Below are 22,273 nucleotides of genomic sequence, written 5' to 3'. Positions count from 1 at the left end.
CTGCACTGATGGCATGGAGCCTGCTTGGGATTGTCACTCTCTCCCTCTCTCTGCCTCTTCCCTGTCATGCTCTCTCTCTCTCCCTCGAAATAAATAAACTTAAAAAAAAAAAAGAGAAATTCTTATTTATACATAATTTCAACAACCAGTGAATTGCACTTGTAGTGGGAAGTAGGGGCACAGTCTATATTTTTATGAGTAAACAAGGTTTTATCGAGAAAAAATTTCTAGAGCACCTGAGTGGCTCAGTTGGTTAAATGTCTAACTCTTGATTTTGGCTCAGGTCACGATCTCACAGTGTGTGAGATTGAGCCCCACATCAGGCTTTGTGCTGACAGCATGGAGCCTGCTTGGGATTCTCTCTCTCTCTCTGTTCCTCCCCATCTTGCTCACGTGCATACACGCTCTCTCTCTCAAAATAAACTTTAAAAAAAAAAGAAAAAGAAAAAATTTCCTAAAGCAACTCAGAATAGTAATGGATTTAGCTTAATTCTCTATATCTACTACAACTATAGTAAAAAATCATAAAATATGTTGAAATGTTAAGGGACTGTAAGATAGTGACATGCCTTGTGAATCACCAAAGGAAGGTAAAATTATGTTTACTAGAGCTTTAAAATTAAGTCTGCATCATTGTATTCTAATTCTCTGAAAACCCACATATAGTTAAGTTCTTTTTTTTTAATTTTTTAAATGTTTATTTATTTTTGAGAGACAGAGACAGAGCACAGGCGGGGGAGGGGCAGAGAGAGAGAGAGGGAGACACAGAATCCAAAGCAGCCTCCAGGCTCTGAGCTGTAAGCACAGAGCACAATGCGGAACTCGAATCCACAAACTGTGAAATCATGACCTGTGCCAAAGTCAGATGCTTAACCAATTGAGCCATGCAGGTGCCCCTATAGTTAAGTTCTTTTTATCCAGAATGTTAAGGGAAGAAATTCTGATTAACTGAACGTTAGATTAAGATTATTACATAAACTAAGTGATACCTTACTGATTTGAAAGAGCTTATAATATAGGCTTTAAACTTTCTGCTAGAGAGGGAGAGAGGGATCTGAGCATGAAAGGGAAAGTAGGGCCAATACTCTTCAAACTGAACTATTCCAATACATTTGGATTGAATGTCCTCTACAGGAGAAAAAAAAAGCTAGTCAGGATGCTCAGTACATTTACGTAGTACACTAAAATCACCAATCCCTGGTGATGTTAAAAACTATTATGAATCCATACAAAACAGATGAACATAAGGGAAGGGAAGCAAAAATAATATAAAAACAGGGAGTGGGACAAAACATAAGACTCTTAAATATGGAGAACAAACTGAGGGTTACTGGAGGGGTTGTGGGAGGAGGGATGGGCTAAATGGGTAAGGGGCACTAAGGACTCTACTCCTGAAATCATTGTTGCACTATATGCTAACTTGGATGTAAATTAAAAAATTAAATTAAATTAAAAAAAAAACTATTATGAATCCAAAATGAATTGGACAGCCAAGAACAATGAAGGAATCATAGTACCTTCACTCCCCTTGATAACTTTTTTTTTTAAACTAAGCTCTATGCCCAATGTGGGGCTTGAACTCACAACCCTGAGACCAAGAACTACGTGCTCTATCAACTGTGCCAGCCAGGTACCCCCTGCTCCCACAACTTTTTGAGTATAAGAAATTATATTTGAAAAAGTTAATAGCCATTTTATTTTTTTTAGAGAAAGCACATGCTGAACAAATCTTCTATGCTGAAAATCTCCTAGGATTAAAAGCCTTCTAGATACTTTAGTATCTATATTAAAAAAATAATAATAGAGTTAAATGTGGACATATTTTAAAGCCAATCTAGTGTTATTATGAAAGTGTCATAAAAAAAAAGTGTCATCTTATTCAGTATGTCAGATTCTATGTATTTATATCAAGAGAACATTACCAGACACGCTACTTTTGCTTGATAATGTATTCCTGGAAACATGTATATAATGCATACTTGATAAAGTATAAAATATCATATATGTAAAAGTTAAAAAAGACATACAAGAGGAGTTCTATATATTGAAATCTAAAAATATTTATAGAGGGGTGCCTGGGTGGCTCAGTCAACTAGGTAACCAACTTTGGCTCAGGTCATAATCTTGCAGTTCGAAAGTTCGAGCCCTGCATTGGGCTCTGTGCTGACAGCTCAGAGCTCAGAGCCTGTCTGAGATTCTGTGTCTCCCTCTCTCTCTCCCCTTCCCCAGCTTGCGCTCTGCCTCTCTCTCTCAAAAATAAACAATAAAAAACATTTATAGAAAATCTCTATTTTTTGCCTTTTGAATATCTTTTCCAATTTATTCCCAGCAATTCATACATGTTCTTTGATCGTTTCTTTCCCTCATGCTTGAATCTGTAGCCAATCAGGTTACGTGTGACTGAGGCTAAAGACCTCATGATTTCTATCTTTGTCTCAACAGTATTAAATTGATGAGGCCTATACCTTTTTTTTGCATGGGGAGTATAGTTGACATATAGTATTACATTAGTTTCACTGTGTACAACAAAATGGATTCGACATATTTATACATTATGCTGCCTGCCACAAATGTAGCTACCATCTGTCTGTATACATCCCTATTACAATTATCACTGACTATATTCCTTAATGCGGTCCCTTTTATGATGTGACTTATTCATTCCATAAGTGGAAACCTCTATTTCACACCTGCACTGCTTATCACTAGTATCAATATTTCTGTTCTCTGCTAAAATGCAACAAAATATCCAAATAATTAAAAAATACAGGGCCCCTGGCTGACTCAATCAGTAGAACCTAGGACTCTCAATCTTGGGGTTGTGAGTTCAAGCCCCACATTGGGCTCAGAGATTACTTAAAAATAAATTAATTTTAAAAAATATAACTAGAGAAATCAATTAAACATTGATTGGCAGGCATCTCAAAATGCAGAACCTGAAAATGTATCACTAGCTTATATGGTAAATTCAGTGTAAACAGTAGGTTGGGGAGGGGCGCCTGGGTGGCTCAGTTGGTTGAGCATCTGACCAACTTCAGCTCAGTTCATGATCTCGCAGCTTCTGAGTTCGAGCCCCGCGTCAGGCTCTGTGTTGACAGCTCGGAGCCTGGAGCCTGCTTCAGATTCTGTGCCTCCCTCTCTCCCTGCCCCAACCCACTCGCATTCTGTCTCTGTCTGTCTCAAAAAAAAAATAAACATTTTTAAAAAATTAAAACAAAACAAAAAAAACCAGTAGGTTGGGGAGTCCATATGTAGTACAAAGATGTCTAATCAGGCAACGAGAATTTTCCCGAAAAGACAATGCCATTTGGAAAATTAAAAAAGACATATGCACACACAAAATAAGTGGAACTAATCTTCAAAATAATTAAGTCTCTAAGTAGTTGAGAAGCGTTTTCTGTCTCCAGAAGGGATAGGAAAGCGACAACTGGAGCACTTTAGAAAAGGTAGAAGAAACAATGATTCCAGGAGAAAATAAAGTTGCCATGCACAAAAGAATCTTCCTCATGTTACCCTTCCTCAAAGGGTAACAACTACAAGTATGTGTGTGTATGTAACAAATGAAATCCCAAACAAGTGATTTTGAATAAGTATGCATGATCTTTTGGTGCCACTTAATTGATTAAAATTTTTAATCACTTTATCCATTATATGTCAATACTTATTATTATTATTTAAAGATTTTATTTTTTTAAGTAAGCTCTACTCCCAAAGTGGGGCTTGGACTCACAACCCTGACATAAAGAGTCACATGCTCCACTTACTAAGCCAGCCAGGTGCCCCTGTCAGTAATTATTTATATCAACTTTCCCTTACATATCTTAGAATATTTCCTTCAATATTCAGAAAAGTTAGCAAACTATGGATATATATATATATATATATATATATATATATATATACACATATATATATGAATGTTTATTTTTGAAAGAGAGAGATAGAGGGAAAGAGAGAGAGTGCATGCTAGTGGGGGAGGGGCAGAGAGAGAGGGAAACAGAGGATCCAAAGCAGGCTGTTTGCTGACAGCAGAAAGCCCAATGCAGGACTAGAACTCATGAACCTCAAGACTATGACCTGAGCCTAAGCCAGACGCTTAACTGACTGAGTCACCCAGGCACCTGATGAAATTTCTTACACTAAAAAGTTTTTTATGTTACCAAGAGAGAGGTTAACTATCTTTCTCCAGAAGTGTTTAAGACAAGGTACATTACTTAGTAGATTGGGATTGGATTATGTGTTTGCCCAAGAACATTTCTTTTTCTTTTTGTAAGTAATCTCTACACCCAACATTGGGCTTGAACTCAAGACCCTGAGATCAAGAGTGGCACACGCCACTGACTGAGCTGGCTAGGCACCCCAAGAACATTTCTAATCCTATGAAGAATGTTTTATACATTCCTCAAGATAAAATAACTCTCTCTCCCTTCTCTCTGTAGATCTAATTCTTATTTAACCTTCAAGACCATTTAAAAATCTTATCTCTTCTTTCAAATTCATAGTGATCCTCTGAATTCAAGCTACTTTCTAACCATGACACTCAGCACTTCTTAGATTTTGCCATGTAAGTGACCTCTTTATTTACATATATGTATTTTTGGTTTGTACAACTAGACTGCAAGCTCCATGATGGTGGGAACCATGTGCTATATTTCTTCCAACACTTTGTAATATACTTCCAACACTTTGTAACACTTTGTAATTATTTGATTAACTAAGCTTGATTAATTTGTCCATCCTTTAGGGTCCAGATCCCTTCTGGTAGGAAAAGTTTTGTAGTTGCCTTGCCTAATCTCCTCTGACTCTAACTACACTGTCTTTCGGTAAACATGTATCAAGTCCCTATGCTAAACTGTGTGGATAAATAAGAAGAGGGAGCTATGTAACTTACCCTCAAAGAGCTTACAGTAGAGAAGAGGGAGAGAGACAAAGACACAGTTTACTGTTGTAATAAGTATTAAAATAACAAATAGAGCACACGATACATTATAAATACGTTCTGAAAGATTGGTGCTAAATGTTCCATTGTGCTAAGCAACCATAAAGTTAAAATTTCCCCACTCTTTAAACCTCCCAAATTTTTCAGACTGCCCAAATCTTTGGTTACTTACCCTTGCTGCACAGGCTGTAACTGCAAGATCACTTGGGTTTTAGTGTCTTCAGGGTTCTCCCCTTCATTTCCTTCAGTGGGAACCACAACCACATCCCCCACTGGAACACTTACTTCTGCATTAGCCATCTTTCACATGAAGTCAGATAGCTGGGCTGTTGTCAGAAACAAGAAGCATCAGTGACTGTCTGGTTTTGAAAAGATAGCAACCCTAGGAAAGGAACATCAGGATAATTAAGACTACCCATTCTAAGATCACGGTCCTCTGAAAAGGATGGGAACTGTGAGAAGGGGCTGACAGGCTCTGATCTTTCCAGACATGCTTTCGTACTCACTTACTGATTTAGGTTTTCTTAGTATATGTGATTCACCCAGTGCTGTGCTGGAGCCTGCTCCTGAGAACCAATTGTGCACATCTCTTCCCAAATCTGAGTTTAGTGACAGCAAGTTGGTAGCTTGAAATCAGTGATGCTGGGAGTACATACACCACAGAAATTGGCAAGCACTACAAATCAGGGTTGTGTTTTTTTTTTTCTGGAGAACTGATTTATAGCACACCACTAGTTCCAACCCCATCAGTAAACTCCTAGAAAGTAAGAATCACCTCTTTTCTTTGCAACCAGCCATTATGCTTCACCAAGCACTCTGTACTTTGTGAGCACTTCATAAGTATCTGCTAACTGAAACTGTACAGGAAGAAAAATGATTTGCATTGTATGGTTGTTTAATAAATACTGAATCCAACTGTATGACCTCTAGAAGTTTCTTACTACCTCTTTGCCTCAGACTGAATGGAGATGATCTTGCCTGACATCTCCCTTGCAGACTTGGGGAAACCAGTGTCCAACACCATGTGCTCCTCGACTCTAACATAACTCAAAGCATCATCCCCATTTTTTTTAAGTTTATTTATTTTTGAGATAGAGAAAGTAGGGGAGGGGCAGAGAGTAAGAGAGAAAGAATCTTAAACAGGCTCCTCAATGTCAGCACGATGTGGAGCTCAATCTCACAAACTGTGAGATCATGACCTGTGCAGACCATGACCTGAGCCAAAAATCAAGGGACAGCCGCTTAACCGACCGAGCCACCCAGGTGTCCCGGCATCATCCCAATTTTAACGAAAACTCAGAGGGCCCCAGAATATTCTGCAGTAGTTAGTCCTCACAGTTGCAAAGAAGGGAGTCACTAAAAAGAGTACAGGTAAGAGCACTGTGTTTACTTTCACGTGTAGGGACACGGTGGACACACATTTGAATATGTGACTGACAATCAGACAACTGAATCCACATCGTGGCTCATATTTGCCTATAATATGCATACGTAAGCACAGCAAGCAAAGTCTCCCTCATTTGGTCCCAAAATATTTTTCCCGTTTTATCTGCAACAGTAATTCCCTGAGAATCTGAAGTGCCAGCCAACCCAGCCTCTGCCCGTGCTCTGAACAGACAATATGTACCTTCAGGTTTTTAGACCTTTGTTATTCCTTAAGCCCAAACTCTCTTCTCCCTCATCTCAGTCTCCCTTCAAGGTCCAGTTCAAAGCCCACTCCTCCACAGAGGCCCTGCCAAGCCATTTTCTTTTCTACAGTCCCCCAACACTTCACATGTAGCTTTCCTCTAGTGGTTATCACACTGTGCTCTGTATTGTCGTTAATTGAACAGACCTCTAGCTCCATAACTGCACTATACTCTCTATGAGGGCAGGTGCTGCTTCTCTAAAAAGCTGGTCTCCACAGCCCTGATCATCATGGCACTGACATGTTGGTTCAATCAATTTTTGTTTGTATATAATCTAGTTAAAATTGCTCGTAGCAGACTTACGCTTCTGCCTTTTGTGATTCTCACATTCAAACCTCTTTCCTGAATTCTCTACCACCTGTACCCAAAAGCCTCTTATAATTTATCTTGTAAGCACCTTAAACTGAACTCACATTCTCTCACAAACCTGCTCTTGTTTCCCTCCTCAGTAAATGGCACTATCCTCCACCCATTTTCTCAAGCCAGAAACTAAGGAGTTACTTTTCATTCTTCTCTTTATAAAATCTAATCAACTACCAAATCCTATCCATTCTATCATCTATATTTCTCTTTTAACCATCCCCCATTCTCCATCTGTGCTGCCACCATATTCTGAGCCACACACTACCACTTGATTTTTTCCAGCTGCTTCGCATCAGTATCCTTATCTCTGATCTTGCTCTCCACGCCATGATCTACAGAGGAGACAAAGTGATCTTACTAAAGGCCACAAGCCATTTCCCCATTTCAGAATCCTTCAGAGGATTCCCTTTGCTATTAAAGTGCAAGCATCTTAACAGTGCTTATAGAATCCTCCAAATCTGTCCCATCTACGCTGCTAACCTCATTTCTCATAGTTCTTCCTATCACATTGTGGTCTCCTGTCATTGAATTTTTTTTTTTTAATGTTTATTTGTTTTTGAGAGAGAGAGACAGAGTGCAAGTGGGAGAGAGGAAGACACAGAATCCAAAGCAGGCTCCAGGCTCTGAGCTGTTTGCTAGCACAGAGCCCGACGCGGGGCTCGAACCCATGAACTGCAAGATCATGACCTGGGCCGAAGTTGAACACTCAACTGACTGAGCAGATGCCCCCCCCCCCCACTTTTTTTTTTTCAATTTCTCAAACATGCCATATTTCCTCACCTGAGGCTTCACGCTTGTTTCCTCTACCTAGAATTCTCTTTTCCTTCCTTTTTGGCTAGTCACTGCTAAACTTTTATAACTTATTTAAAACATTACTTCCTGGGGCACCCGGCTAGCTCAGTTGCTAGAACAAGAGACTCCGGATGTCAGAATCATGAGTTCAAGCCCACATTGAGTTTACTTTAAATAAATAAATAACTTCCTTAGGGAGGCCTGTGACTTCCTTGACTAGATGTGAGATTGTGTTCTTAGTACCTACAGCACCTCTGTCATAACCATCATCCCACTTTGTTAGCCTCTCCCCACCAGACTATATCCTGGGAGAGCAAGGATTGCCTTTCTTTTTCAACGGCTCCCCTACCCTTAGCTCAGTACCCATGACACAGGAGTACAATAACCAGTTTTCAAATATCAAACTACTATTTACAAAACTGTCTACTTTGGATATGAAAAGGGAGAGTACCTGCTCTTCAGGAACTAAACAAGGGAAAGAGATGCATACTAGAGAAAAAAATTAATTGTAAGATATTACAGTACACTATCTGAACTTCTATAATTTAAAGGTTTAAAACTAGGGATAAAAAACAGAATCAATGAGGGGCGCCTGGGTGGCTCAGTTGGTTAGGCGCCCCACTTCGGCTCAGGTCATGATCTTGCAGTTCATGGGTTCGAGCCCCGCGTCGGGCCCTGTGCCGACAGCTCAGAGCCTGGAGCCTGTTTCAGATTCTGTATCTCCCTCTCTCTCTGCCTCTCCCCTGCTCATACTCTGTCTCTCTCTGTCTCAAAAATAAATAAACATTAAAAAAACTGTTTTAAAACAAAATCAATGGACTGGTTCAGCTGGCTGCCAACAGTAGAATCAAAACAATTAGGACCTTAGAGTCTAGAAAAAGACAAAAAGGGATACAATGAGGCATAACAAATGCTATCAAATCCTACAATAATCGAACCAATAGGTATCTTCAAATTTTGAACCAGTAAAATGTAGCTTGGGAGTGCCTGGGTAGCTCAGTCAGTTGAACATCCGACTCTTGATTTTGACTCAGGTCATGATCCCGGGGTCTTGGGATCAAGCTTGGAGCTTGATCTGCAACAGCACAGAGCCTCCTTAAGATTCTCTGTCTCCCTCTGCTTCTCCCTCTAAATAAGTAAGTAAATAAATAAATAAATAAATAAAGCTTGAATTACAATAATCACAGCTAACATTTGTTGGACATTTATTGTCAAGCACTATTCTGTTATTACATACTTAATGAATTTAAAAGATATAATACTTTAGCATGTAACATACTTGTGAAATTATTATTCTAAAACAGTGTTTTAGGGGTGCCTGGGTGGCTCAGTCAGTTGACCGTCCAACTTCAGCTCAGGTCATAGTCTCGCAGTTCGTGGGTTCAAGCCCCGCGTTGGGCTCTGTGCTAACAAACAGCTCAGAGACTGGAGCCTGTTTCGGATTCTGTGTCTCCCTCTCTCTCTCTCCCCCTCCCCTGCTCATGCTCTGCCTCTCTCTGTCTCTCAAAAATAAATAAATATTAAAAAAAAAATTAAAACAGTGGTTTAAAATTTTTTAAGTAACTTAGGTAAATAAATGGGTTACAGGAGGAGAATTAGAAGGATGCTTCTAGTTTTAACCTTCTACCCTAAGGTTGAGTCCTCTCTACAATACTCTGAATAAGTGGTTAACTACTTGATTAATACTTTCCTCAATAGGAACTCATATTTTACTCCTTAGCCCTCCTACTCCTTAGAACCCAAGAGGAATGTTCTCTAACCTTCTGAGTTTATCCAAGAAGGTAATTACAATCACCCACAATATGTCTCTCAGTGTCAGTAAGAGACACAGGTCTGATCCAACATGGCAACTCTTACATTCTTTAGAGAAGCAAGTTTAGGTTGAATATATCTCATTACCCTAAATACTACATTCTTAACAAGTAACCTGAAACCAGACTCTACAGACTACACTGGCTAACTGAAAGGTCATCTCTTTGAGGTGAGTATGATCTGAAAAGTGGCTCTTGTTTATAGCAACAAAAACTCCTGAGGCAAGATGACTGAGCTGCTCCTTTGGGTATTTCATGGAAGGGGCCTTAGAGTATTCACTGTGTAATCACACAACACTGTAATTCTAGGGGAACACATATAAAGGAAAGATGTCACATCCACGTGAAAAAAATTATTTTGTAGTTCTTTTCAAAGACAAAAAAGACACCTTGATCAAGAGTAAGCACATGACCATTGACATAACTATTGGAAAACTAAACAAATGACATCTGACCTACTCGAGATTAAATTCATTTTTTGTGTTCTGAAAACAAAGGTTTTTTTTTTTTTTTTTTTTTTTAAGTAATCTCTATACCCAACACAGGGCTCAACCTCATGACCCCGAGACCAAGAGCTCCACGCTCCATCGACTAAGCCACCCAGGCACCCCTGAAAACTAACGTTTAAAACGTGGCAAAATCATGAGTGTCACATGATTGCAGGGACATCGGAGTTGATAGTGGAAAAGGTAAAAGAAATAGATACCCTGAAACTTTCTAACCCCAGAATGTATTTATTCCATACTGTATTATAATTTTTGTAGATTGTGTAGTCTATTAAGAAATTCCCAAGTTATAATGAATTATATAATCATCAATATCATCAATAAAATTAAAACTTTATTACTTGAGGCCAAAACTCCTTGATTTTTTCCTTCTTTATTCCTTCTCATGCATTCAGTAGGTGATCCAGGGTGCTATCAAATGTAATAAAGCCGAGAAGAAGGCTACACAGGACCACTGTGAGGGACAGAGCCAAAGCAAATGAAGTTTGGGACAGGTCACATTTTGAAGACTACTATATAGGTGTTTGGGGAAGCGATGGGATAAAGGGTTCTTTGAAGCGTCATCACACTAGACTCTAGGGGACTTCTGCCTAGGACAAGAGCAATTTAGGGCCCAAGCTAACCCAATGAAGTTGAGTACAAATTAGCTACTTAATATGTTTGTTGAGGTAAATATGAATGGTTGACTCATGGCTAATGAAAAAAGTCATCAAGTCAGTATATACTAAGTATATATTAAATATCCATAATTGATGAAAGGCTTACGAATTAGGGAAGACAGTCCAAACATTTAATGAAAAGGTCCTCCAAAAGCACTTTGGTAGCATTACCAGAGGCAAGGGAGAAGAATCCCTCTGAGAGTCTAGAACGATCTGATCCTCCCTTTCCCCAATCCCTAGGTTGAGGAAACCCAGTTCTTGGTTCTCCTAAATAGACACCAAACAAGGCCCTTTCTGTGTCTGTTAGGAAGTACTTTTGAGATTTCTCTCATCTTAAGAGAATTCAGACCTCCTCCTGTTCCTTGGACGGTCAAGCCCTGCACCGCCCCGCCCCCCATCCCTACTAGGTCAAGGCTTGACACGCCTTAGTCTGGTCTGGTGGATCACTCTCCAGGACTCTCAGGTAAGATTCTGCTCTCACCGTTCCTGCCCCTCAATTAGGAGACAGCTGGCCAATTCCCCCGTCATTTCTCAAAGTAGAAATGTCATTTCTTCCCCTCAATTATCTTCTCTCCGGTCCTCCAAAACACGGGTTTTCCCACCCCCTGACATACCAGACTGTTCCGTTCTCTACCTATATACTTCAGAAGATCCTCAGTCTCTCATTCCCTCACAGGTTTGGACCCTTCCCCTTCCTACTTGAGGAGGCTGAGGCGTCTTCCTACCGCCCCCTCATCTCCGGGAAGGCAGGGGCCTGTTCACTTTCCCCTGGAGCTCTTCTTCCTCGTCCCCTGCTCACACTACCCATACTGTCACCACGCCTTCGGAACAGCACCTGCCTCTTTTCCCCTGGACTGAAAGGCCGAGGCCTCTAATGCGCCCCTCGGGTGAAACTCGGGCCTCCTTCCCTCTGCAGAACCCACTCTCCGCTCTTTCTCCCCCGCCAAGCTTCCAAGGGTCTCCTCCCGGGCGGGTGTGCAGGCTTCCTTCACCTTTCGTACCCACCCCCTACTTCCCCCCCACCTCCCCCACTCCACCCCCGGCCAAGCGCGACCCAGGCCCCTCCCAAGCTCTGTATCCAAGGGCCAGCTGCTCCCCGGGCCCCGCCTCTAGGGATACCCCGGGATCCCCGGACCCCTCGTCGGGGTCCTGGGCGTCCGGGCCTCTCAGTCCGGAGTCGCTCCGGCCCCTCAGGGCCCCTCAGCTTAGGACTTCCGGGGCCCTCGGTCCGGGGGCGCTGGGCCCCCCCAGCGCCCCGCTCGCCGGCGCCCGCCGCCCTCGGCCAGGGGCCGAGCCCGGGCGGCGCGGCCGGCCGCGCTGGGGGCGGCCCGGCTGCTCGGGCGGACCCAGCGGCAGCGTCCCCCCACCCCCCCGCGGCGCCGCGACGTCCGCTCGCTCCCCGGCGGCGGCGGCGGCACGCACAGGGCGTGGGGAGGCGCCCGCGGAGGCAGCAGCCCCCCGCCCCCTGCGCGCCCGCCCGCCCTCGCCGGCCGCCGCGCGGCCCCCGCGCCCGCCCCCCCGCCCCCACCCCACCCCGCGCCCGCGCCCGCGCGCCCACCCCTCCCCCTCCTCACCGTCTCCGTCGGGCGGGCGGGCGGCGAGCGGCCAGGGCGGGCGGGCGACGGAGCATGCGCAGAGGCCGCCACGGCCGCTACTGCCACCGCCGCCGCCAGGCCGAGCTTCAACACTTCCGGCCGCCGCCGCCGGCGAGCTGGCGCCTTAAAGGGGACGCGTCCTTATTGCGGGCCCCGCGGAGGATGAATCTCAGCCGGAGGAATTTGAATGAACCTTTACCTGAGAAGGGGTCTTTTGCTCTGGAGAGTCAGTATTGGGAAGAGCTCTGGGGACCCTAATAACTCTTCTTCCCCAACTTCAAGGTGAGGAAAAGGAGGTCTAAATTAAAGGTTCATCTCATCCGCAATCAGGGGCAAAGGCAGGTCTCTCGACTCCTCTGGAGGACTGCCCATTTCACCTCCCCAAATCCAGTTTTATTACAGACCTTCAGAAGTAATGCCCCACTATCAATTCGGAATCAAAGATCTGGTTGAGTATAGAGTCAGTAACTGGTCACGAGTCGTTGAGCAAGCTGCTTGCATTCTCTGACCCACGCATTTGCCAAGCCTTGCCTGGTAGTGAGGTTATGGATTCAAGTCTTAACTTCTTTAGGGGTATTATTAACAGCTCCAAACCTGCATTTCGCGTAAGGTATAAGGTTGTCGTGAGTGTTAAGAGGTGATACTTGAAAAGTGCTTAGGAAATTTCTAGGAGCCAGTAACAGTAATTAGCAAGTATTAAAACCTTTCTATATGTCCAAGCGTTGGGGAAGATGCTTTTGTCTCCTATAATATTCCCAGCGACCCTACTAAGTAGCTTCTTTTCACTCCCGTTTTACAGGTAAAACAAAACAGGGGGGTAAGAGAATTAGTTAATTCCTCAAGGTCACATAACCTTAAATGGCATAGGCAGGGTCTCAGTTCAGGCCCTTCCTTCTCCAGAGTCCATGGTTGTAACCGCTGAGGTGGTTCCTCTTATTAGGAACAAATGAGGTGGTGGTATGGGCACTTTTTTTTAAGGGGGTAGGAGAATTGATTCCCCGTCTTGCCTCCTCCTGTCATGTCCCCTCCACCACCAGGAAGAGGTGACAGGAAGTCTTACAAGTTCTTGATTCAAGGACAGGTAAGAATGCCCAGGGGTCAACGATAGAACTGAATTTGGGGGCTCAGGGATGTTGACCAAGTCTCACCTCTTTTTTAAAAAAAATGTTTATTTATTTATTTTGAGAGAGAGAGAAAGACAGAGAGCCTGAGTGGGGGAGGGGCAGAGAGGGAGAGAGAGAATCTGTCAGTGCAGAGCCCCACTCAGGGCTCAGCCTCACCAATGGTGAGATCATGACCTGAGCCAAATCAAGAGTCAGATGCTCAACCCACTAAGCCACTCAGGCGCCCCAAGTCTCACCTCTCCTAAGCCTTGGTTTACTCTTCTGTAAAATAAAGATGATTTTCCCACTGTGCCAACCTCTCAGGGCTGTTTCCAGTATGAAAATAAGGAGACTTAGTGCCCACATTGGTACCTGTTCTTATGATCAAGGACTTAAACATTATCAGATGATTTTGAATATAATGGGGGCTGGTCATGACTGGAGTCTGGACCTATGTGAACTATTCCATAGTGGGACCATCTATATCTTTTGATCATGCATTGAACACCCACTGAACACTCACTGAACTGTCCTTACCTTCCAGAAGCTCTTGTTCACCTTCTTCAGAGACAGAATTGTAAACATACAAGACAGTACAGTGTGTTAGATGTTATCCTAGAGATACAAACTAGGCACTGAAAAAGTTCAAAGAGCTCTCCCTGGAAAATTCCTGAACAGCTTTAGAGAGGAGGGGGTATTTGAGCCTGGCCTCAGGAATGACTAGTCCATCAAAGGGAAAGTGAGGAAGAGCATTCCAAAAAGTACAGCAGGTGCAAAGACAAGAAATGATGGGAGCTGGGCTGAAGAGGGAGGCTAGAACCAGATGGTTGTCATAAGGAGTACGAAGCCAGCCTGCAGGTATTCGGGACCCAAAGAAGGCTTATGTTCTCTCCGACTGCACTGCTAACACCCAACCCAGCCCACAGGGCTTGACCAGGCCACTGCAGTCTCAGCCACACTGTCCACCTCAACTCCAGATGCACTCCACCCTATGCACCTAGAGGGAGTAATCTTTTGAAGAGACAGTCAAATGTGACTTCCTTGCCAAAAACTCTTTAATAGCCTCCCATTCCACTTAGCATAAAACCCAGTCCCCGAACCAGGGCCCCCAGGCATGATCTTCCTGCCCTCCTCCTTCCACCCCTCACTGTGCCCCAGACCAGACATCCTGGGCTCCTTTGTGTGCTGGGAACTCTCTCAGCCTTATCACTAGCTCTTCCCTCTACCTGGAAAGTGCCTCTTTCAGGTCTCCAGAGCTCATTCTCATCCTTCATTCCTCACAGGCCTTTCCTGGCTCCCAACCTGAAGTTGTGTCCCAGCCACATTCTTCTCTATCATCGCTGCCCCCAGTTCCATCAGGACAACTGTCATGTTGATCTGGGGGGACTATTCCAGGGCAAAGACCACCTCTGAGAGAACTCCCCTCCCCATGCCCTACTTTCTCTCAATCCCCCTGCTTACTTTTGTAGCAGTCCCATAATTTGAAATCCCCTAGAGGGGTGCCTGGCTGGCTCATTCAGCAGAGCACGTGACTCTTGATCTTGGGGTTGTAAGTTTGAGCCCCATGTTGGGTATGGAGATTACTTTAAAAAAATAAAATCTTTTGTGGTTTTAGGCACTTTGGTGGCTTGTGATTTTAGGCACTTTGAGGCACTTTGGTGGCTTAGTCAGTTGTGTCCAACTCTTTTTTTTTTTTTTTTAATTTTTTTTTTAACGTTTATTTATTTTTGAGACAGAGAGAGACAGAGCATGAACGGGGGAGGGTCAGAGAGAAGGAGACACAGAATCCGAAGCAGGCTCCAGGCTCTGAGCTGTCAGCACAGAGCCCGACGCGGGGCTCGAACTCACGGACCGCGAGATCATGACCTGAGTCGAAGTCGAATGCTTAACTGACCGAGCCACCCAGGCGCCCCAAGTTGTGTCCAACTCTTGATTTCAGCTCAGGTCATGATCTTGCGGTTGTGGGATCAAGCCCCATGTAGGGCTCAAGCTGGGCATGGAGACTGCTTGGGATTCTCTCTCACCGTCTCCCTCCACTCCTCCCTCTGCTGGCGCTCTCTCTCTCCAAAAAATAAATAACAAAATATATAAAATATTTAAAGAAGAAAGAGAGAAATCCCCTAGATTATTTACCTATTTTGGGTCAATCTGTATGATTTACCCCTCATAGTATTTGGAGCAGAGTTTGTGCATAGCAAATGTTTGTTGACTGACTGAAGGAATGAATAATCAGAAAAATTATAAGGTACGGACTGGGGAGGAGAAAGATCAGGAAATGGAAGCTATGTCAGGGAGACTACTATGATCCAGGCAGGAAAGAGGGGGCCTCCTGCAGGGCAGAGGAAAACATATCAGCAGGGAGCTGATGGGTTCCAGACACAGTTTCAAATTGGAACCAACAGGTATTAGTGACCAACTAGACATGGGGAGAATGAGGGAAAGAATGAGACAATGATGACTTCCAGGGAAGGAACAAAGCAGGAAGAGTTGGTTGGGGTTGAGGGAAAGTAGAAATGATGAGTTGGTTTGGACTTGTTCAGTGTGAGTTGTTTGAGGGACATCCAAATGAAGGTGTTCAGAAGGAATTTGGATTGACTTACCCGAGGCAAGAGGCGAGGGCTGGGATATAGGAGCTGTCATGTAAATGGGATCATACAGGCCAAGAGTGGATGAGGCCACCCAAGAAGAGTGTGCAGAGAGGTAGGGGGCTAGATGTCCAAACCTAGGGAACATTAAGCTGAGAGTAATCTGCAGGGACCAACCAGAAGTGGTCAGAAAATTAGGTCCGTGGACAAAGGGGAGAAAGGAAGCCCAGATGGCAGGCAGGGAGCTTACAGAAAGGGGACAGCACCAATCATGTCTGATACTGCACAAAGCTCTGGCAAAGAAAAAGGAAAAGCCCCTGGATTTGGCAATTAAGAGTTCATTGCTGATCCTTCCAGGGTGGAGTCACCTCCAGAGTTAAGGAGGAGGCCAGATTGTAGTGGATCAAGTAGTCAATGGGAGAAATGAAAGAACCAGCCAGTGGAGACCATTCTTTAAAATTTTTCGATAGAGGGGGTGCCTAGCTGGCTCAGTTGGTAAGAGTGTGTGACTCTTGATCTTGGAATTGTGAGTTCAAGCCCCACATTGGATGAAGAGATTACTTTTAAAAAGATTTAAATTTAAAATCTTTTAAAAATAAGTAAAATTTAAGAAAATTAAAAAGTTTTGATAGGAGGAACTAAGACATAAGGCAATTAGAAGATTAAGAGGAAAGAAAGGGTGCCTGGGTGGCTTAGTTGGTTAAGTGTCCAACTCTTGGTTTCAGCCATGGTTCGTGAGTTCAAGTGCTGCGTTGGGCTCTGTGCTGACAGTGTGGAGCCTGCTTGGGATTCTGTCTCTCCCTCTCTCTGCCCCACCCACACTCATGCTGTCTCTCTCTCTCTCAAAATAAATAAATAATTTTTTTTTAAGAGGAAAGTCATGTGAAGGCTTTCCTTTTTTATTTTTTCACTTAGTTGTTTTTCCTATGAAGTACACATTCACTATACAAAATTGTAACGTGCATAAGAGGATGGAGAAGCAGAGAAAAAAGTGTTTCTTTAGCATCTAGCATATTTCCTTTCAATCTTCTTCTATGTATTTTTTTTCCTTACCTGGATGAATTATCTTCAATGTACAGTTCCGTGTTGTGCTTTTGTCCCCTACTAAACATTGTTTCCTAAGCATTGATGGCGGTTTTTCTTCTCCTTCTTCTTATTCTTTAATATGAGACACTTGAATGGCCACTCAGCTCTGCCCTCCCCTCTAGCATCCTTGGGGAGGGGGTCTCTCTGATTTTTCAGCAATTTTGTTTGGGGGATAATTCTGTTAATTTGGGGGGGAATAAAAAAGGCTGAACAATAGAAGGGACAAAAATAAAAATAATTTGGCAGGGGGAGGGGCAGCTAACAGGGTTAGGAGAGGGATGTTCAAGGTATCCAGGCCCGGGTGGGGAGACCATGAGTGTGAGCTGGACGTAGGCCTGCGGTGTTTGCAGTCATTTTGGAAATAGCAGGGCAACTGAGGAGTGCTGATGTCCAGGCCTGCCAAGGGCTTGCTAGCTGCCACACACTGCTGTAAGCACTTAAGGTCTATACAACCTCCCAGGTCCTTTTATTAACCCAGTTTAACATGAGAGGTTAAGAACTTGCCCACATTTATACATCTGTTTAATGGCTTGGTTGGATTTGAACATAGGCAATTGTGCTGCAGAGCCCATGCTCTTAATTATCTCTCTACTGTAGAGCTCCTATTCTTGGCTGCACGTAGAATCACTTGAGGAGATTTTATAAAATACCCATACCAGGGCCCCACCCCACATGAATTCAGATGAGATCTCCGAGGATAGAGGCCAGATATGAATATTTTTTATTTAAAAAATGTTTTTTGAGTTTATTATTTTTGAGAGAAAGAGAGAGCACGAGCTGGGGGGGGGGGGGGGGCAGAGAGGGAGAGGGAGGCACAGAATCCCAAGCAGGCTCCAGGCTCCGAGCCGTCATCACAGAGCCCAACGTGCGGCTTGAACCCATGAACCGTGAAGTCATGACCTGAGCCAAAGTCAGACAGACGCTCAACCTACTGAGCCACCCAGGTGCCCCAAATATTTTTTTAAATGTCCCTAGAAGACTCTAATGGCCATCCACGTGTAAGAACCAATCTAATCCTTGCTGAGTGCCATGCCATTTTAAACACTTTGTATTAACTTATTTAATTCCCAGAAGGTAGATAAGAGTAGTGTCCCCATCTTACAAATAGGACAACTAAGGTTGCATAGTTGGTAAGTGGTAGAGCCAGAATCTGGACTTTTGTTTTTCATTAATGTTTATTTATTTATTTTCGAGAGAGAGCTGGGGGAGGACAGAGAGAGAGAGAGAGAGAGAGAGAGAATCCTAAGCAGACTCCACGCTGTCAGCACAGAGCCCAGCATGGGTCTGGAACCCACCAACTGCAAGATCATATCTGAGCTGAAATCAAAAGTCAGATGCTTAATGGACTGAGCCACTCAGCATCTCCAGAATCTGGACTTTTTACCTCAGCCTATGCTATGACCCAGCCATTCTGATTTCCTGAGACTAGTTGCTCATCAGATTGAAAGGAGCAAACACTGCTTGAGACCCTTCTCTGTGTCTGCCAATGTGCTAGGAGCTTTCCCAGAGGTGAAATTCTAGCTAGCGAATGTTAGCCCCATGTTTCAGAAGAGGCAAGACAGGCTCAGTGAAATTAGGTGGCATTGCGAGGCTGAGACACAGGAAAGCTGCCACTTCCAATGAATCCATCCAAAGTCCAGGCTTTGTGCCAGGACAACTTTTTCCCCTTCTCTGGTGTCACCTCCTACCCATACCAGAGGTTGAAATCAGTGCCACTAGGACCAGACGTTGAGCAGGCCTGCTGGGGTTGGACCAGCTGGAGAGTTTGTGCCTCATCTGGAGGGGCGGCAGCTCCTCTACCAGTCTGCCGTGGAACCAGAATGTGGGCCCAGTGTGGCTTGCCCAATTTGGAAGAGGAGGTAGCAATCCTAAGTTTTATTTGATGTCTCTGGATATGTAAGTGTCAATAACCAATTTCAAAAAAAATGAAAACAAAACCAAATGTCAGACCTCTTCTGGGCTCTGCATTGTCCATCTGTAAAGAGGTGTGGCCTGTGGGTCCCAGATAGCAGTGTCTGGTCTCACCTCCCAGGCATCCGCTTCCAGCCTGGAACAGTGCCTCCAGCTGCCTGACTGCAAAGTCAGCATGTCCACCCTGACTCATTTCTACCCTGTCTCACCTTAGATCCTCCCTTCCCCCACCTCTTACCTCCTCCACCTCAGAGAATGATACTTCCATCACTCAGTCGCCTCCCAGAGATCCCTCTGATACCGCCTCCTCTCTGAACCCCACCTGGTCCACACCACCATCATCACCTGCCTCTGCTGCCTTACAGCCAGAACCTCCTGACTGGTCTCCCCACTTCCTGCCATGCTGCCTCCCAGCCTTCACTGTTTACTACTCCAATGGCCTCTCTTCCCCTTAGAATTAACCTTGAACTCCTCATCATGGTCTGCAAGACCATTCATGAACTGGCTCTGGGATCTCTGCTTGACTCCTTTTCTCTCTGTCACCCTGCTCCAGCTTCATTGGCCTTCCTCAAGTGCCTCTGACACATGGGTTTCATAACCTTTGCCCATGCTGTTTCCCCACAGAATCCTATAATGCTCTTCTCCCACATCTTCAGCTGGCTCCTTTCTGTGCTCCAGGTCTCATCTCAGCTGAGCCAGGCCTGCCCTGTCCTCACTGTCTCCAGTTGTGTCTGCTCCCCGGTCACTCTCTCTCACATCCCCTTTATAGCCCTTACTGACACCAGGCACATCTTCCTTGTCTGTATCCACTCTCCTTCCCCTCTCTCACTTCCTTTTCTACCCTATCCCCCTCTCTAGCCCTAACCTGTCACTCACATGCATATAAATCCTGTAATGGAATCTCCTTGAAAGCGGAGACAAAGTCTGTTTTATTCAGCCTCTAGAACATTGCCTGATACCAGATAGCTCTCAAAACATATTTGTTGGGGCCCCTGGGTGACTCAGTCGGTTAAGCATCCAACTTTGGCTCAGGTCATGATCTGGAGGTTTGTGAGTTCGAGCCCCACATCTGTGCTGACAGCTCAGATCCTGGAGCATGCATCTGTGTCTGTCTGCCTGTTTCTCTCTCCTCTCTCTCAAAAATAAATGAACATTAAAAAAATTTTTTAAATATTTGTTTATTAAGGACTGCCTACCCTTTTGTATCTACCTCCCCTCCCCCACAGCTTACCCTATCTTCTGCATCACATTTGCAGAAGCCAGAACCCACTAACAGATGGGGAGTGAATCAGAAAAAGAGGCAAAGAGAGAAAAGGAGGAAGTCCTGCCAGTGGGTGCAAAAAAGAAAGAAAAAGAAACCAGAAAAAAAAATCTGGGTTGAAACTAGATTTGGTCAAATGAGTCACCTACTCCCCCACCCCAGAAACCCCTTCAGCCACTGTCCACCACCAGTACCAAACCAAAAGGCTGGGTTTCTGTTTTTGGAGTCAGAGTGGACAAGATTCAAGGTATGCTGGCTCTGTGAACTTGGATCGGTCTCTGTCTCAGCGTCAGATTCTTCATCTGAAAAAGGGAGATAGTAATGGGACCTCACAGAGGAGTTGTGAAGAGTAAATGAAGAATCCATACTCACAAAAAGACTAAGAATAACGTCTGGAATGTAGTAAGTACTCAAGAAATACCAGCTAGTATTACTATTAATATTCCAACTGGCACCACCTCCCTGCCTTACAGAACTCAGAGTCCTGTCAGCTGCCTCCATTGGCTACAGGACCTCTCTGGGCCTCAGTCTTCTCATTTGTGATGGGGACCATTAGTAGCTACACTTATGAGCATGTGCTGTATACCAGGCACTTGGCATACACACAGTTTTGCCGACTTAGGGCAACCTCCCTGAGCTGATGATCAGCTTCCAGTCCCAGTGCTGGAGATACCTTAGGCACACCCAAAACCTTGCTCTTCACCATCTTCTCTTTTCTTTAAAATTTTATAATCTTAATTTTTTAATTTTTAATTTTTAACATTATGATAGGAGCGCCTGGCTAGCTCAGTTGGTAAAGCACATGATTCTTGGTCTCGGGGTTGTAAGTTCAAGCCCGACATTGGGTGTGGAGATTACTGAAAAATAAAATATTTAAGATAATAATAATAAAATTTAAATTTACATTAAAAAATAAATTGTGGCAAAATAGATATAACAGAAAAATGTAGCATTTTAACCACTTTCAGTGTGCACTTGAATGGCACTAATCACATTGACATGGTTGTGCAACCATCACCACTGTCCATCTCCAGAACTTTGTCATCATCCTCAGCTGGAACTCAATGCCCACTACACAGTAACTTCCCATACCACCCCCCTTCAGTGCCTAGTAACCACTCTCCTATTTTATGAATCTGACCATTCTAGGTATCAACAAATAGTATTTGTCCTTGTGAGTCTGCCTTATTTCCCTTAGCAGAATGTCCTCAAGGTTCATCCACGTTCTAACATGTATCAGTACTTCATTCTTTTTAATGGCCAAGTAATGTTCCATGACATGGATATTTATTCATTTTGCTCTTCCATTTATCCTCTGATGGGCATTTGGATTGTTTCTACTTTTTGGCTATTGTGAATAATGCTGCTATGAATATGGGTGCACAAAATTATCTTCGAAACTCTGCTTTCAGGGGCACCTGGGTGGCTCAGTTGGTTAAGCATCTGACATCAGCCAGGTCATGATCTCATGGTCTGTGAGTTTGAGCCCCACATTGGGCTCTGTGCTGACAGCTCAGAGCCTGGAGCCTGCTTCCGATTCTGTGTGTCTCTCTCTCTGCCCCTCCCCTGCTCATGCTCTGTCTCTCTCTCTCTCAAAACTAAAATAAACATTAAAAAAATGTTTTTAATTGTTTAATACCAGGATTTGATACAAGGATTCTCTATTCTTTTCCACTGGACTATATGTCTGTCTTTATATCAATACCACACTGTTTTACTTACTATAGCTTTGTAGGAAGTTTTGAAATCAGGAAGTGTATTCTTCCAACTTTGTTCTTTTACAAACAGTATTTTGTAAAAGATAAAAAAGATACAAAAGATACAAAATACAAAAACATTTTGACTATTAGGGGTCTCGAGATTCCATCTGAATTTTAGGATGGGTTTTCTATTTCTGCAAAAAATGTGTTAGGATTTTTATAGGGATTGTATTGAATCCACAGATCGGTTTGGCTAGTATTGACATCTCAACAA

The 22,273-nt window shown here is 43.8% G+C and overlaps 1 protein-coding gene and 1 long non-coding RNA gene across 10 annotated transcripts in view; one reads left to right on the top strand and one right to left on the bottom strand.

The window, feature by feature from the left end:
• GMEB1 (glucocorticoid modulatory element binding protein 1) overlaps nt 1-12,463 on the bottom strand; it is a 36,291-nt gene extending 23,828 nt beyond the window's left edge. For 2 of the 9 annotated variants that reach the window (XM_027059890.2, XM_053210094.1), the window contains exons 1-2: nt 12,333-12,463; nt 5,112-5,265 (exon numbers count right to left, since the gene is read on the bottom strand). In XM_027059890.2, the coding sequence (XP_026915691.1) occupies nt 5,112-5,239 (128 nt within the window). In that variant the 5' untranslated portion in view covers nt 5,240-5,265; nt 12,333-12,463. Of the gene's footprint in view, nt 1-5,111; nt 5,268-10,440; nt 10,979-11,239; nt 11,713-11,877; nt 12,106-12,332 lie in introns of those variants that run through there. The other 7 variants (XM_027059889.2, XM_053210083.1, XM_053210073.1 and 4 more) reach the window with 7 other exon arrangements.
• LOC128313173 (uncharacterized) lies at nt 12,334-15,074 on the top strand. Its single transcript, XR_008293489.1, has 2 exons — nt 12,334-12,635; nt 14,740-15,074. It is a non-coding gene; the product is annotated as an uncharacterized LOC128313173 (long non-coding RNA).
• Nucleotides 15,075-22,273: the final 7,199 nt, after the last annotated feature.

Source organism: Acinonyx jubatus, chromosome C1, assembly GCF_027475565.1.
Source record: "Acinonyx jubatus isolate Ajub_Pintada_27869175 chromosome C1, VMU_Ajub_asm_v1.0, whole genome shotgun sequence".
In the NCBI taxonomy this organism is placed as follows: domain Eukaryota; kingdom Metazoa; phylum Chordata; class Mammalia; order Carnivora; family Felidae; genus Acinonyx; species Acinonyx jubatus.
The sequence above is the reverse complement of the archived record's forward strand: the minus strand, read 5'-3'. Positions and strand labels throughout refer to the sequence as shown.